The sequence below is a fragment of the Danio rerio genome, chromosome 13 (genome assembly GCF_052040795.2).
Source record: "Danio rerio strain M-AB ecotype USA chromosome 13, GRCz13ab, whole genome shotgun sequence".
In the NCBI taxonomy this organism is placed as follows: domain Eukaryota; kingdom Metazoa; phylum Chordata; class Actinopteri; order Cypriniformes; family Danionidae; genus Danio; species Danio rerio.
The window spans coordinates 24,855,396-24,872,098 of NC_141033.1; the positions used below are offsets into that span (position 1 = coordinate 24,855,396).

At 36.4% G+C, this 16,703-nt stretch overlaps 2 protein-coding genes and 1 long non-coding RNA gene across 14 annotated transcripts in view; 2 read left to right on the forward strand and 1 right to left on the reverse strand.

Moving 5' to 3' along the window:
• Window positions 1–7,106, forward strand: part of opn4a (opsin 4a (melanopsin)) — a 47,331-nt gene extending 40,225 nt beyond the window's left edge. Inside the window, 2 exon segments of the mRNA NM_001128761.3 lie at window positions 1,910–3,980; window positions 4,015–7,106. Of these exon segments, the coding sequence (NP_001122233.2) occupies window positions 1,910–2,173 (264 nt within the window). The 3' untranslated portion in view covers window positions 2,174–3,980; window positions 4,015–7,106.
• LOC141377179 (uncharacterized) lies at window positions 303–11,386 on the reverse strand. The gene is made up of 4 exons (XR_015505960.1): window positions 11,251–11,386; window positions 10,596–10,780; window positions 8,202–8,356; window positions 303–2,232 (listed from the first exon to the last, which is right to left on the reverse strand). It is a non-coding gene; the product is annotated as an uncharacterized LOC141377179 (long non-coding RNA).
• A 232-nt stretch (window positions 11,387–11,618) lies between these two features.
• The window catches only part of ldb3a (LIM domain binding 3a), an 86,394-nt gene continuing 81,309 nt past the window's right edge, over window positions 11,619–16,703 (forward strand). For 6 of the 12 annotated variants that reach the window (XM_087278586.1, XM_087278582.1, XM_087278592.1 and 3 more), the window contains exon 1: window positions 11,619–11,710. The gene's annotated coding sequence lies outside the window, so the exon portion shown is untranslated. The remainder of the gene's footprint in view (window positions 11,711–16,703) is intronic. The other 6 variants (XM_087278583.1, XM_087278587.1, XM_087278593.1 and 3 more) reach the window with 1 other exon arrangement.

A 16,703-nucleotide genomic window follows, 5' to 3' on the forward strand; every position in this document is an offset into this window, starting at 1 on the left:
CTCTTAACTTACTGTACGATTTCTCTCTGTTACTTAGTAAAAGTTTGTCTCAGCAGCTTTGTGAACAAGTTGTAAGAGGTTTTTATGACTATTTAGAAGAACTCTTGGCAGTACAATGTTTTGTCGGTGATCCTTTGCAATAAGGTTTCATTAGTTAATGCATTTAATAACACGAAGATACATTAGGTGCAATCAAATCGAGACTTAAAACACATCTGTTTTGCTCTGCATTTACCTAATGAGCACTGCGCTACGTCCAACAGATTGCACTATTACGTCTTTCTTTTCTTTTTCATTCTTTTATAACCTGTTTTAAAACATTTTAATCTGTTTTAGTCATATTTAATTATTTTAATCATTTTTATTTTCTTGTTTCTTTTATTCTTGTTTATGTAAAGCACTTTGAATGACCATTGTGTATGAAATGTGCTATATAAATAAACTTGTCTTATCATGAACTAATTATGAACAATACTTAGGCATAAGTTCAACATTTATTAATGCATTATTAACATCCAAATTCATACTTGTTAACTTTAGTTAATGCATCATGAGTTTACATGAACTAACAATGAACAGCTGTATTTTCATTAACTAACATGAACTGAGTGTGCCAAACTGAGTGTGCCTCGAACAGTTGAGTGGGCTGGACAAACCACCTGTAAAAACACACAGTTTCATCTCTCTGACACTTTAAATGACACTTGGACCAGTTTTGCACATTTGCACCAGACTACAAAAAGAAAAACAGTTCTACTGTGTGATTAAAGTGTGCTGCACACAGGTGAGTGGGCTTCACAAACCACCTGTAAAAACACTCTTCACTCCCTAAAAAACACAACCTCTTATTTTAACACCTAATCTTCTGAGCACTAACACTTTTTTTTGTATAATTAGCACTTCCTGTGTGTACTGCTTCTTCTTGTTGAATTGCTGAATGTCTCCTCAGTTGTAAGTCGCTTTGGACAGTAGCATGTTTCCAATGACTAAAAGTTAATTCAAGTGAACAAATATTGTAATAAAAGTATTGTTCATTGTTTGTTCATGTTAGTAAATGCATTAAATAACACAATCTTATAGTAAATATGTTAACATTAAGTAAATACAAGCCCTGATTTTAACAAAGGAGAAGCATTTGAAAAGGGAAGCTGGACAATTGAAACATATTACATTTAAAAGCATTTAGTATTGTAAATTTGCTTTTGCTCAATTACTTCAGTTCTTATTATTGCAATACATATAATGCGGTAGTATAATGGCGACATTTTACTGATTGATAATAGTTATAATTGTAATTGCTGTAATTAGATGTGTTTTGTTCATTTGTTCTGCCTGTTTTCTGATTAAAATGATGCACATGGTTGTTAAAAAATATTTATGGCTGGTACTACTGGCAGGTATGACCCTGTCTACCCACCTTAATCTGTAGGTGGTTTGGTTTTGTGAAATTGGTTGACCACAGGAAGACTGTGTTTCTATGGCCACTGGCCGAGCGTAATATTTGTGCATGAAAAATCTGCAAGGCTGTTTAATTGGCAAGAATGTCCTCTGTTTAATAAATCGCAGTGTGCTGTTGTGAAAACAAAAAGGTAATTAGTGAATGAGTTAGAATTTTGATTGCAGAGTAAAAGTGTATAATAAAATAACTCTTCTATTATTCCCACTACATGCCTCATTTCTGCAGAAGTAATGTGTGTCCTTGAAAGAATCATTTTAACGAGCCTCTGTCAAAAAACATGAATGCGTATTAATTAAAACGAAAATTGTGCCATCAGTGTTTGCTTACAGATGTCATGTTGAGCTTGATTGCGGCAGTGTTTTAACTTTTAATTGTGATTTAATGTACAAGAAAGGCTGAAAAAGTTCAAGTTAATCACAGAACTAAATTACTTTTGTGCATTTTTTTTAGGCTGGCGACATTACAGATGTGCCCATTTCAAGAGGTGCGATTGGTCGGATTCCCAGTATCGTCATCACCTCTGAGTCCAGCTCTCTCCTGCCCTCGGTTCGTCCCACTTACAGAATCAGCCGCTCAAACGTGTCCACTGTTGGGACAAATCCAGCCAGGAGGGACTCACGTGGAGGAGTCCAGCAGGGGGCAGCGCATCTCTCCAATGCTGCTGAAACACCTGAGTCTGGCCATATAGACAACCATCGCCCTCAGTATCTCTAGTGCTCTACTCAAGCTTTATTTCAGGGTTCAGTGGAGTTTTCCGTGTGAGTTTTCCTGTTCTGTGATGTAGACGTATTGCAAACAGAGGGAGAGGAGGTAATCAGTCTTGTGTATTGAGAATGTCAAATGTGAAAGTCATATACAGTAGTACATTTATGTTTATCTTTTGATGACCTCGTGTGTTATGTATATCCAGCAGTTTTACTCTAAGACAATATTTAATAGATTATGATTTCAATCTGGCAAAATGATTTGTCATCCTCAGAGACTGGGAATCATGGCGAGAAACCAAATGTTCAACAAAAAAATAATCTGTTTATCAGTTTTAACTGTACATTTACATGACAACTGTGTCTTGAGGGCTTGAAGTGTAGTAATATAATATAATTCATTCCTTCATTCATTATCCTTTGGGTTAGTCACTTATTTATCAGGGGTCGCCACAGTGGAATGAACTGCCAACTATTGTGGCATATGTTTTTGCAGTGGATCCCCTTCCAGCTGCAACCCAGTACTGGGAAACACTCATTCACTCTCATTCACATACACACACTAATATACAATGGCCAATTTAGTTTACTCAATTCACCTGTACTGCATGTCTTTGGACTTTGTAGGAAACTAGAGCACCCGGAGGAAACTCACACAAACACAGGGAGAACATGCAAAATAAACACAGAAATGCCAACTGACCCAACCAGGACTCGAAGCAGCGACCTTCTTGCTGTGAGATGACAGTGCTAACCACTGAGCCACCATACGTCCCAATAAAATATAATATATTCATTCATTCATTCATTCATTCATTTTCTTGTCGGCTTAGTCCCTTTATTAATCCAGGGTCGCCACAGCGGAATGAACCGCCAACTTATCCAGCAGGTTTTTATGCAGCGGAGGCCCTTCCAGCCGCAACCCATCTCTGGGAAACATCCACACACACTCATTCACACACACTCATACACTACGGACAATTTTGCCAACCCAATTCACCTGTACCGGAGCACCCGGAGGAAACCCACGCGAACCCAGGGAAAACATGCAAACTCCACACAGAAACGCCAACTGAGCCGAGCCGAGGTTCGAACCAGTGACCCTGCGACCTTCTTGCTGTGAGGCGACAGCACTACCTACAGCGCCACTGCGTCGCCTAATATAATATAATATAATATAATATAATATAATATAATATAATATAATATAATATAATATAATATAATATAATCACCTCAATATAACCTGTATAATCAAACTACCAAAACATCAATTTTGTTCACATATTCTGTCTGTATGAATGACAACATTTTATATTTTTTATGTAAACACAAAATGCATTGTCATATATACTTAAATGTAAAATAAAAAACGTCAAGGTTAAGGCTTTCCATTTTTAGTACATTGTTGTCATGTAAATGGACTCTTAGTGTAATCTTCAGTGTCAAGGTGCAAAATAAGTTTATTTTTATGTGTTTAGTTTTAGTATTAATATTCAATAATGTGTTTGTTGTACATGATTAATTTATATTTGTAAATTGTTTTCTTTTAGTATTAAGCCATTTTCAGCCAATGTAACAGATTTTGTCACTATCTCCATGCAATTCTGAATGTGTTTGCTCTACAGGTTCATCATGAGACACTCAAAGTTTCTCTCCTCACTTGCACAGAATTTAGCGGTATAAAATATTAATTCATGTTATAGAAACATCCTAATTTAGAATCCCAAGTTTTCAAATGTTATATATATATATATATATATATATATATATATATATATATATATATATATATATATATATATATATATATATATATATATATATAATTATAATAATTATAATTATAATATATATATATATATATATATATATATAATTTAAATAATTGTTTAAATATCTGTTCAGACCCTTTGTAACAATTTAACAAAAAAAAATATTTTGTGGTGCTTCTAAGGAGGTGATAAATAGCAGTTGTAAACAATCTACAAAATGTGTACTGTATACATCTTTGCACCAAAAAATGCAACACTTTTTTTTTTTACTATTTAATAATATTATTATATTTTTTCTGTAAAAACTTTCTTCCTTTACATGATAAAGGATGGAATAGACTTAAATTGGGATAATTAATTTACTATATATTCAAATGAAAACCAAATCAGAATTTACTGTTCATTTACTCTCCCATAGGCTGTTAAATATGTACATGTATGTCTTTTAAAAGAAGGTCCTCGATTCATCATTTTCCTTGTTGATTCATTATGCAACTGTTTTGCATTTTTAAATCTCAATGGCATATCACCCATTCCAGAATTGCAGGTACTTTCAAGCAGTTTTCATTCTTTTTCTTCAAACTGATATGATATACAATAGATGTATCATTTATATTTAAACTCAGTTCTATTAGTAATGTAATGTTAGTAGCTGTTGTTGAGCTTTTGAAAAAAACTCTGAGTCGCCAACAACAGAGTTGACATTTTCCAACATTTGTGTTTTAGCTTAAGATGCTAACCTCAAACTAGGCATGTCTAAAACAGAATTTCATGTATTTCCATAATATAATTGTTTTTAAAAAACTAAATGATATAGTTACTGAAAAATCACTATAACAGAGATGACAAATAATTTAAACACTATTCTGAACATTTTGTACAAATTAATTAGAGAACAATAATGATGTCTCTCTCATCAGAGGATGTAAAATCAATTAAAGCTAGCCACATCATTTTTTCTAGCACTTTAAAGTTTCATATGCCTTTTACAGATGTACCAGAAGATATAGGGACAGACAGGGATTTTTTTCTGACATTACAAATAATGCTAAAAATAGATGCTTCATTCAATTGTTTTTTTTAACTCAATACAGAAAGCACATTATATTGTTTGGGCTGCACAATAGATCAGCATCAATTTTGCAATCTGTGCAGACTCAGTAGTCACATTGCAGGATCTGCAGTGTTGAGTCTGATTACTGTTGACCAGCAGCTACAGAACACATATGATTTGTAGAGTCACTGCAACGTTTTTCTTTTTTTTTTCTTCAAAATTTCAAGAGAGTTTAAATTATTAAATTATGAATTATGACATTTGAAGGTTTAACAAAGATGAACTGTATTTCATTAGTTTTGCAATGAAGACTAGAGTGTTATTTTACATTTGCACTGAAAAATATTTGTTTGATTTTTTTACTTACACTTTTTAAAAGAAAAAAATAATAATTTTGACATTATTTCTGAAAACAAAACAATATTTTTACTTGTCTAGAAAATGTTTCTTGATGTAACAGTTTAGATATTTAGAAAAGCATTACTTTACATTGTGATTATTCTGTTTCCATACCTGAATACTGTTTGACTCCCCAGTAAAAAAAATAAATAAATAGATCTATTCAAACCATCTGGTGAAAAAAAATAGCAAAATCAGGGTTTTCCAATATTGTGCAGCCCTAAAAATATGAAATTTAGATTTCATTTATAATTGAAACTAAATATACAGTATGATTCAGGAAGCAAAGAAAGTCAAAAATAGGTGGAGTGGGAGTTTTTAAGTTAATATTTTCTTGACAAAATGTCACTAAATAACAGATTTTGTAAATATATGGTATTTTAGAAACACCAACTTTATATAATTTGTGTTATTATTCAAAACTATTTCATTATTATTATTATTATTATTATTATTACTACTACCTTTACAGTATATGCAGCTCTATTATCACCCCGTCACCAGAAGCAAAAGGTGCTAATTAAATGTTGTTGTTTTTTTTCTCTGAAATGATGGTTTAGCCATTAACTTGCATTTTATGAAAAGCCAAAGAACATGCTTTCAGCCTAAAAAATAAATTAAAAACAGGAAGTTATCTACATCTTAGGGTCAATTTTTAGGTCAGCTATCCCATTAAGGGCACTGCGCTTTGACATTTGTCCAATTAAATGACCAAGACCAAACAGGCTGACAGTGTAGCTTTAAGGTTGAAGGATGAAGATTAACAGTTCCTTGATCTTTAAGTTCCTTGATCTCTAACCATCTGTATTTTTGCAAGCATTATTGATGTTAATTGTCATTTTATTATTATTTTTTTACTATAACTATGTCTTATGTAGTAAGTGTTTACTTTTAATTTTAAAGTTCTTGTGATGTTTTTAAATAACCCCAAAAGTAAAAGTCTGCTGCAATAGAAGCCTGAAAACTTCAGCGTTAAGAATGTGGAATTTCAAATATACTATTATAGTTTGCAAATATGCACTATCACATTATTCAGAGTAGAAACAGAGCTCCTCTAGTCACCATAAAGCATGTATCATCTTTAATCCACTAACTGGAGGTATAAAACATTTTTGTGTTACTGTGGAAAGAAGTAATCTCAAGCAGCACAAGCCACAGAATGTTTTTGCCTAAAGCAGAGACGCTGAATCACACAAACAGAGACTGCAGAACTCACATCATTTAGTGTGTTTCCACCAATCCATCAAGATTATAAAGCCTCTACAGATGTGTGTTTTTTTAATATATTTTAGAATGGTTTTCAATTGAGTAATCACTACATAGTAGTCCACTTATAGTCATGTTTGAATGGTTATGTTGCCTTTTTACTCAATGGCAGGTCTGAAAGACTGACTGCAAATGTGATGGTGGTTCTTCCAGCTAGTTCTGGAAGACGTGTTTTAGCAAATAGCATCGTGGCTCTGTTTATGTTTAGATCCGTTAGTTCTTTCTTGAGTGGTTTGTTATAAGAGTAATGAAAATTGTATATGTCTACAGTCCATGGACTGTTTTTGTTGTGAAGTATAATTTCAGATTGTATCGAGTCTAGATTTTGTCAAATGAAAGACACCATATATATGTCCATTTATCTGACACCAAGAACATAATGTATATTTGTAATGTTCTCATGTGGTTGCTCCTATTTATTTTTTTAAATAAAAAACTGCAGTTGTCAATGTTGTTTTCTTTTGTCTGGAAAATATGTTGAAGCTCAGGTTCTTTAATAATCACTATGCAAGTAATAATGCAAGTATTATTGAAATGTTTCCTTTCTAAAATCATCTTTACTTCTTCAAGTGATGTAAATGAATCTAACTGGCCTATTTATAGAGATATTCCTCTAGGCCTTAGACATCACTGTCTTCAGCAACACATGCAGTCAGTAAAGATTAAGACATCAGACTTTTTTCAATCATAACTTTCAGGGTTATTTTTTCATCTGCATTTACAGGATCATAACAAAGATTTTCTATTGACATACTTTTTCAGGATGAATGGGCTTTCATGTGACACATGTAGACCTCTTCTTACATGAATTCTATGAATGGAGATAAAAGTCTTTTACTAGTGTTGCTTTTCTTGGCATTCCTCTGCTCGTAAATTAATTGTATTGCTAAAATGGACACATTTTTTCATTTTCACATTGCCAAAAAATAAACACATCCATGGCCACATACTAGACTGCACAAGCCCACTTTACAAAAAAAGAAAGGAAAAAAAAAGAAAAGAAGATTGATCAAGTGTTATTCAATCTGAGTAATAACTAGATTCTTGTACCGTTTACAATTTTCAGAAGTCCCAGCTGAGGGCATTATCCATAAAGCACATGATCATCTCTGTGTGCATTTTGATACTTATTTCAATGCATCTATGACCTAGGTTATCATTTTAAAATAATGCACCATCTGCTCTTTTAGACAATGCCCTCCTGTGGAAAACATGCCATTTGCCAGTTCATCAGCCCAGCTAACAAAAATAAGATGCCCATGATGTTCCCAAAGCCTCTGTGGATCCTAGAAGTCTTCCTTTGGTGGAGAGAGCGTGGCCGAACACCCAGAAAAATGGGAGAGCGAGTGAAGACACTGGCGGCTGGTCAGTAGCCCAATCAGAAATAATTAATAACACCTGTTTTCTCTAGTGATTGGGCCGGGGAGACACCTTCTTAAGGGAGCGAGAGAGACCAGTCGAGAGAGAGAGTGAGCGACAACCTGCACGGAAAGAGCTGTCGCAGAAAAGACTGAAAGAATAAATAAAAAAAAACTGTCATTAACTTAACGCTGATCCTGTCTTCTTCTTCCCAAAGCAAAGAACCTATTACACTTCCTTTTGCAGGAAGTACCTGAGATGTTCACGGGATATCAAGACAATGTTCCAAGGACGTTAGTGGGACCGGGTATGAATGTTATGTGGACATCCTCAGAGTGAGCTGTGGAGAACGTTATAAAGCAAGTGTTATGCGGCATCCTTTGCAGCCTATGTTATAAAACTGACCATGGAGATCCCTAGAGAAGCCAACATGTGGGGGATCTTCCCTGTTTTCTGGAAGTAGGTCTTGGGGAAAAAAGGACTTTTTGCAGGAAATGTTCACCCATCTCTACACAATATACTGTATTCCTTCCTGTAAATGGAATATTCTTTCTTGTTAGAATTCCATGCAAAGAATCGTCAGCTCGATCCCAGGTCTGACCGAGTTGGGTGCAGTAGGACCGGTGGGTTACACGTGAGGGGAGGTACACGTTTAACCCACCATTACTATTGCCCCCAACCTGGTCCGAGCTGAGATTGAACCGGCGATTAAACCATTCTTTGCCTGGGAGTTGGTTGCTCTAACACAGGGGTTTTCAAAGTGTGAGGCGCGCCTCCCCTGGGGGGCGCCAGAGCATGTCAGGGGAGGCGCGGGAAAAAATATAATATAATAAAAATATAATTATTAAGTTTAATTATTGTATGTATTTTTTATTATATTTAAACGTTTATTATATGCCTGCTAATACAATGGGTCGGTTTCTGAGACCTACCCCGATTCAAAGCTGTAATGAAGTTCACGGCCCTTTGGCCGCCGGGAAGGAGGCGGAGAACCGAAGCAGTTTTAAAGTGAGTTATTAATAACAATGACGGCAGCTCCGTCTAAACCAAAACAAACGGACGGCAGATCCTTACAGAGACTGCCGTCAAACTGAAAGCAAAAGTAAAATATGTCCGGGTCCGGTCCTCTCTCGGCTTCCTCTGCCCTTGTTCCTCCTTTTATGTTCCTCCGCTCGGCCACGCCCCCTCGCCACAAAAGCCTTCAAGTTCAGCGCTTAAACCCAAAAGACAACGATATGATGATCAGTATTTGAGTTTATGATTTACGTGGACAGGACCAGCTGATCAACCACGACCTTTATGTGTGGTTTGTCAAAATATTTTGGCTAATGACAGCATGACACCCACTAAACTTCCACTGTTTTGACTGGGATGGACAGTTATATTCATATTGAACCATCATCCTAGTTTTAAAAACGTTATATTAAAATACTTGTTATTACTCTGTAAATAATTGCACTTTCATGCAAATGATGATAAAAGTGAGTTAACAGTCTGGCATCTGTCTGTGTCTTTATATATATATATATATATATATATATATATATATATATATATATATATATATATATATATATATATATATATATATATATATATATATATATATATATATATGTGTGTGTGTGTGTGTGTGTGTGCGTGTGCGTGCGTGCGTGCGTGTTTGGGAGGAGGGGGGCGCCAATGGATAAGTTGTGTCAAAAGGGAGGCCCACTGTCTTAGACTTTGAAAAACCCTGCTCTAACAAGGAGGTTAAAGGCCATGGCCTCGAGCGTCTGTCCCTAGAGCATGTTTAGAGGTCAGAGGAGTGAGGTTTGCTTGCGTAGCACTTTGCTAGCTGGCCTCCGTTACACCCACCCCATCCCGGACGAGCTCCCACGTTACCCACCTGTCCTACTGCACCCATCCCATTCTGAGATGGAATCAAACCGGCAATTTTTCTTTTTTTATAGGAGTTGGTTGCTCTAACAACGAGGCTAAAGACCGTGGCCTTTACACTCTCAGAAATAAAGGTATGTGTGCTGTCACTGGGGTGGTACCTTTTCAAAAGGGACACATTTGTACTTAAAGGGTCCATATTGGTACCTCAAAAGTATATATTAGTACCTAAAAATTTTTAAGAGGCACAATTTAGTACTTTTTTAGGTCCTAATTTGTACCCTTGAGGTATTAATATGGATCTTTCAGGTACAAATTTGTATCTTTTGAAAAAGTACCACCCCAGGGACAGCTTGCATATTTTTATTTCTGAGAGTGTAGCGTCTGTCCCTAGAGCACGTTAAGAGGTCACAGGAGTGAGGTTTGCCTGCATAGCACTTCGCTAGCTGACCTACGTTACACTCCCCCATCTCGGACGAGCCCCCATGTTACCCACCGGTCCTACTGCACCCATCCCATTCTGAGATGGGATCAAACAAGTGATTCTTTGTATGAGAGTCGGGGATGCTCTAACAAGGAGGCTAAAGATCATGACCTCTAGTGTCTGTTGCTAGAGCACCTTTAGAGGTCAGAGGAGTGAGCCTTTATATTTAAGTATTTTTTCAAGTTTCAAATCTTGTATACTATAGTCTTTGTCTTACCTCAGTTCTGGCAGTTTATAGTTTGTTCTCCAGGGAGGAAGTATTTGCATCATAACATGATGTGGCATGAAAACCCCCTCAAGTGTGTCACCAACAGCAGTCATTCTTTCAGTCACTGTGACTGTTGTGTCTTCTGGGGTCTCTCTTCAAATACACAGACCCTGCTACTTGAACATTGGTGGAGGCTATAAAATAACATTCATTAGTTACATTTAGCTCTCAATTATATTGCAATTTTCACCTTTGAAAAATGATGTAATTTACCATTAAAAATTAAAACAACTTAAATTGGCTAATTCCATGTTCTTGTAGTTATATTTGTCATGTAAATTGAAAACCAAACAAAAACAAATTGACTTATAAAAACTAGGGGATGTTGTTTTGATAATAATAAGGCACAAGTTTACAACGAGGCAAAGATAAACCATTTATAATAAATACTTCAATATTCCACACTTAAAGCCAGAACTGCCAGAATCATGCTGCTTTAATCTGCAAAACCCAAAACCTTCTAATTCAAAACATTTGTAAATTAAATTGGGCCTTGCAGACTGTCTGAGAGCCTCAGAGCCTTTTTTTATGCGTCAGATGTTCAAGCTCAATTTTAAAACAGTCCACAGGGCAACACGAGGGACGACTGTCTCTTTAATAATACCTCTCTAATGAAAATCCCTCGCCTCCACCTTCCTGTCCCGTGTGGGAAATTAGCAATCCTACTATGGGAGGAAAAAGATTTAGTTCTTTAATATTAATTAGATCGCTCTGGCGTTGCTTGGTAACACCACTAAACTGTCTCTCACAAAACCTAATTAATATTCAATAACTAAACAGTCACTAAACAGTGATTCGTTAATTCACTAGGCGATTAGTTCAGAGTTTGCGTTTCTGCGAATCAAGTGGACATGAAGGTGGAACGCCGCTCACACCTTGATTAATATTCATGAGCAAAGCCTTCGGCATAGTATCATTGGTCAACTTGTGTCCTCTGTGCTTTACGTAGACCGGGGCTTGCAGGGATCTGGCGTGAGTGTCAGAACTCGTGTCCGGAGGAAACCGAGCGACTAGAAACTGCAAGGTTTGCGGCTGTCAGTGTAAAGCAACTTTTAGCATGCAATGTAGGTTTTAGCTAAACTTTGAGAAGTTGTTTGTTTAATGAAAATGGGACAACAGGCTTCACACTGCACTCGAGACGCTCAGTCGCGTGAAAACATTTACATTTACTCTTTATTGTTTATATATTATTCACACACCTAGCAGTATATGACTGTAAATACAACTAGAAGCTGAAATGCACTTTTTGCATTTCAAAAAAGCAGCCTTTGGCGTTTTTTTATGTCTTTTTAAATTTGTTGCCATGTTTATTTCTGGTTTTGATACTGCTACATGGAATGAGTGAGTGATGCTCATGTTCGTTGATGTGTCTTGGTTTATGTGTAGATTTGCATGAAATATTATTTAGCATGTTTAATCCATAGTTCCCGTATGGTCAAAGACTTACTATATATCCTCACTCTGGTATGTGTTTATCGTAGCTACATTATATACATTGTGAGCAGGTGTAAAATTGTTTTCGCATAGATCACGTATCGTCTATGTTTTGCTGGTAAACCTGGGTGAATTCCCAGATAGCATACAGTTCTGGGCCACATCTGGGCCAACTAAGGCACATATGGCTCACTTCTGGCAATGGCAGGAGACATATGGGCCAGATGTGGCCCGTATGTGTCACACCGGGTGTAGTGTGAGTTGTGGCCTGCTGTATGTGGGCCAGATGTGGCCCGTATGTGTCACACCGGGTGTAGTGTGAGTTGTGGCCTGCTGTATGTGGGCCAGATGTGGCCCGTATGTGTCACACCGGGTGTAGTGTGAGTTGTGGCCTGCTGTATGTGGGCCAGATGTGGCCCGTATGTGTCACACCGGGTGTAGTGTGAGTTATGGCCTGCTGTATGTGGGCCAGATGTGGCCCGTATGTGTCACCCCGGGTGTAGTGTGAGTTCTGGCCTGCTGTATGTGGACCAGATGTGGCCCGTGTGTGACACACCGGGTGTAGTGTGAGTTGTGGCCTGCCGTATGAGGGCCAGATATGGCCCGTGTGTGACACACCGGGTGTAGTGTGAGTTGTGGCCTGCTGTATGTGGGCCAGATGTGGCCCATGTGTGTCACCCTGGGTGTAGTGTGAGTTGTGGCCTGCCGTATGTGGGACAGATGTGGCCCGTGTGTGACACCCCGGGTGTAGTGTGAGTTATGGCCTACCGTATGTGGGTCAGATATGGCCCGTGTGTGACACACCAGGTGTAGTGTGAGTTGTGGCCTACCGCATGTGGGCCAGATATGGTCCGTGTGTGACACACCGGATGTAGTGTAAGTTGTGGACTGCTGTATGTGGGCCAGATGTGGCCCGTGTGTGACACATCGGGTGTAGTGCGAGTTGTGTATTTTAAGTTTCGGTTTAACAATAAATGAACGGGAGCCTTTGAAGTGGTTACAAATTATTAGAAATTGAAAATCAAAGTTATTTTGTCTTTCTAAGTCTGTACACTTTCGTTTTATGAAGTAGAAATTAGACAATAAATATTGTAAATTAATGTAATGTGATGCATGGATTTACATTTTTCCGATTGGCTACTTCTGCCAGTGGACTGCATACCTAATGAGTGGGAGGGGCTTGCTGCTCAAACAAAACAAAGACTCTGATGTGAAGCAGCAGCAGTTCTGTGTTTCCTGTGTTTTATTAACATTATTGTCCCTCATCAGGTGGTGAGAGTGCTACACCTTCTCTGAAAATAATAACATCACATGTTCTAAATAAGACTTTCTGAGATTGAAAATGATTCTTTAGGTTATTAAGAATAGGAATAAGCTATTGCTTATCCGGGAAAGTAAATGTTTGTGACCTTATCACGTATTAATTCAGTTTATTTTCTCAATAATGGATTTATTTTTACTTTGAGGCTGCTATGAATATAAATTTATATTATCTGTTATATGTAAATGTTCCAGCATGATTAATATTCATATTTTTTTTTTCATATTACCTGGTATGTCTATAAATGTCTATAAATGCAGTGAGTTTCATCATTTATTATGTTTTAATCCATTAATGTTTTGTTCCATTTCTCCATTTAAATGAATTAAGACAGTGTCCTACCGCCACCTACTGGGTGTATTTAATTTGCTATTAGTACTACTTTTTAATGAACAATTTTACAAATGAATTCATAATCTAATAATGCTGAATTAAAGTGCTGTTTTCTTGGTTTTATTTTTTGCAATTCTACATTTTTATAATGATTTTGTTTGATTAAATGCCACATACAACATTGTTTTTTTTAATTTAATTTGAATATTAAATAGACATAAATGTTTTGTTTATGAATAAAATAACTATATAGAAAAAAAGTCAGAGAACCAACAGAAACAACATGCACACTCAACATAGAAAGGCCCAAAAGTCTATCCTGGTTCTGTGTGTGTGCACCTGTAACAGCGTCAACAAATTTTATAGACAATATGCTATTAATAAGCATGTTAATTAGCAATTAGTTAATTGTAAATATATCTTAAAGTGTTATAGTTTTTATATAACAAGCTACTGAATATTAAAAATAACAGTAAATATTCTAGAATTACAGCATGTTACACAACAGAGCAAGGACATGTTCACAGTATGTCTGATAATATTTTTTTCTTCTGGAGAAAGTCTTCGACTAGAATAAAAGCAGTTTTTAATTTTTTTTAAAGTGTTTTAAGGTCAAAATTATTAACCCCTTTAAGCTATATATTTTTTCGACAGTTTCAGAACAAATCATTGTTATAAAATAACTTGCCTAATTACCCTTACCCTAATATATATAATATTATATATATATATTAATTTATTTAAAAACATAATCATAAACTGCCCCCTGGTGGCGAATATGTGTTTCGCTTCATCCTTGCATTACGGTGGAGTGGGCGGAGCCTCGTGAATGACGGTTATTTTTTTCAAACGAGGAAGTGAAGTCAAGTCCGCCATTTCATCTTCTTCTTTATATCGGGTAAGTTATTATTTTAAAATCATATTTGTGAGATATTTGTCGTCAAGTAATGTTTTTATTTGTTAGAAAAGCCCCTGTTTTGAATAGTGATAAAACTGTAACTTATATGTGGATAATATGGCTAAAAACGCTAAGAATGATGGCAGCCGTCAGTTCAGTAACGTTAATCTGTTAAGTTGATGGGCTCGGGGTTTTAACAAATTCATTTAAGTTACAATTGTCCTTTTATTCGCTCGTCATTCCCAATTAAATGATCAATAAGACGTGTTATATGAAGAACAGCGTCGAAACGGGAGCTTGAATGAATGAATCATATGCTGTCCGTTTTATACAGTTGTAACTGGTGCCGAGTTCTGCTTTTGTACTGGTTTTAGCTCAAACACTGAACGAACAGTCTCTTTTTGATAAGTTAACGTTAATCTTAATGATCTTGATTTGCTTGTTAATGTGTGTTTTATCAAGTTTCAGCAAAAGTTTGCAGAGTAACGTTATGTGGTTCATGCTGGCCACTGTTGAGACTGGTCTGCATTAAAACATTTTTAAAGCCAAAACGTTTGAAAAAAAATCCACAGTTTAAACGTGATGTGTTAAATGACTTATGAAGGAATTTAATTAGCTAAAAAAGAAGGCTAAGTGTGTTATGAAATATTAAACCTTGTTAAAAAATAAAATCAATTGTGTTAAATAAGCTTAAAATCCATATCTTATGTTTTATATTACATCAAAACAGCCTGGAAACTGAATTGCACCATTAATCTTGTACATATGTATCAAGTCCAAACAAATGGTTTTGTGGCAAGTAAAAATAATATTTTTATAAATTGATTGTATTTTATTAATTTGTTACAGAAAAGAAAGGAATCATGCAAGGATGCAAGCTGAAGGAAAGGACAACTCTCACATCAGTACATTACTAATTGTTTGACTTCATCATCAAGCACACCAGGTACAATATTGTACATATTTTGTAACTTGTATATGTCAGACTGGTTGTTGGGTACTCAAATAATATATTTTGTTTTATTTATTATAAAAATATTACAAGATTTTAGATTACAAGAAAAAAATCTATTATTAAAAAAAATCTAATTTGAAAGAAAGTCTAAATGTTTCCACAAGGTACCTTATTGAATTGTTTTCTGAAAAATGTAAAATTTGAATGTACTGGTGAGCTGGAAAAACATTTTATTTTATGTCAAAAGTAGATTAATTTACCTTTTATCGCATGTTTAAGTTATAATTTGACTTTGGCTTTGGCTCTCGGCGAAGGCGGTCGCTCTTTTTCCCTCTCCGTCCCATATCTCTCCTTGCTAGCACGTCTTGTCTCGTCTTATTCTATCTCTGAGGCTCTCCTTGTCCTGCTTTCCAAACGAAAAAGGAATTATGGATTTGATCAACTGGTCTCTGAATGCAATTGACACCATCAACGAGATCGCTGGGCTCCGGGGAACCCAGCTGTCCTGCGGGGACGCTCGCAGCTGGATATGTGATGGACGGGTGGGAGAAGTGGAGAGTCCTCTGTCTAGCTGCTCTGTCTCTGGAGGATATTGAAGATATCTACCTATTCGGAACTTTGATAACAGGGTTTCTGCTGATGGGCTTATGCGGGGCCCTGGGATATCGGAAACTGATAAAAGCGGTCAGCGCAGCTCAAAACCCCACTAGGCTGGCCGGCTTGATTGAAACACTGATGGGTAGGGTCGCGAATCAGACTATGGTCCTTGACCGCAAACTGGAAACCATCGAGGTGAAGCTAGCGGCTCTGCAACAAATTTTGGCCAGATCGGGAGACGAGTGATGGACATTAAATATCTGTGAAATTGGCAGATATTGACCTAAAGTGGAAGTATCTTACTGTCTTTTTTTCGGCTCTCCTCTTACTCCTGCCAGACGGCCTCGGCTGGAAGTAAACAACTCCCTGGGATAAGCAAGATAAGCAGACGCTCTGAAATTCCTGCCCCTGTCAAGGACACCTGCGGGACTCTGGACTATGCAGGCTCACACACACACAAACATATCTACAGATAAACATTCACCACCGATCCCCATCCAAACGCCTTCGTGTGCTTTT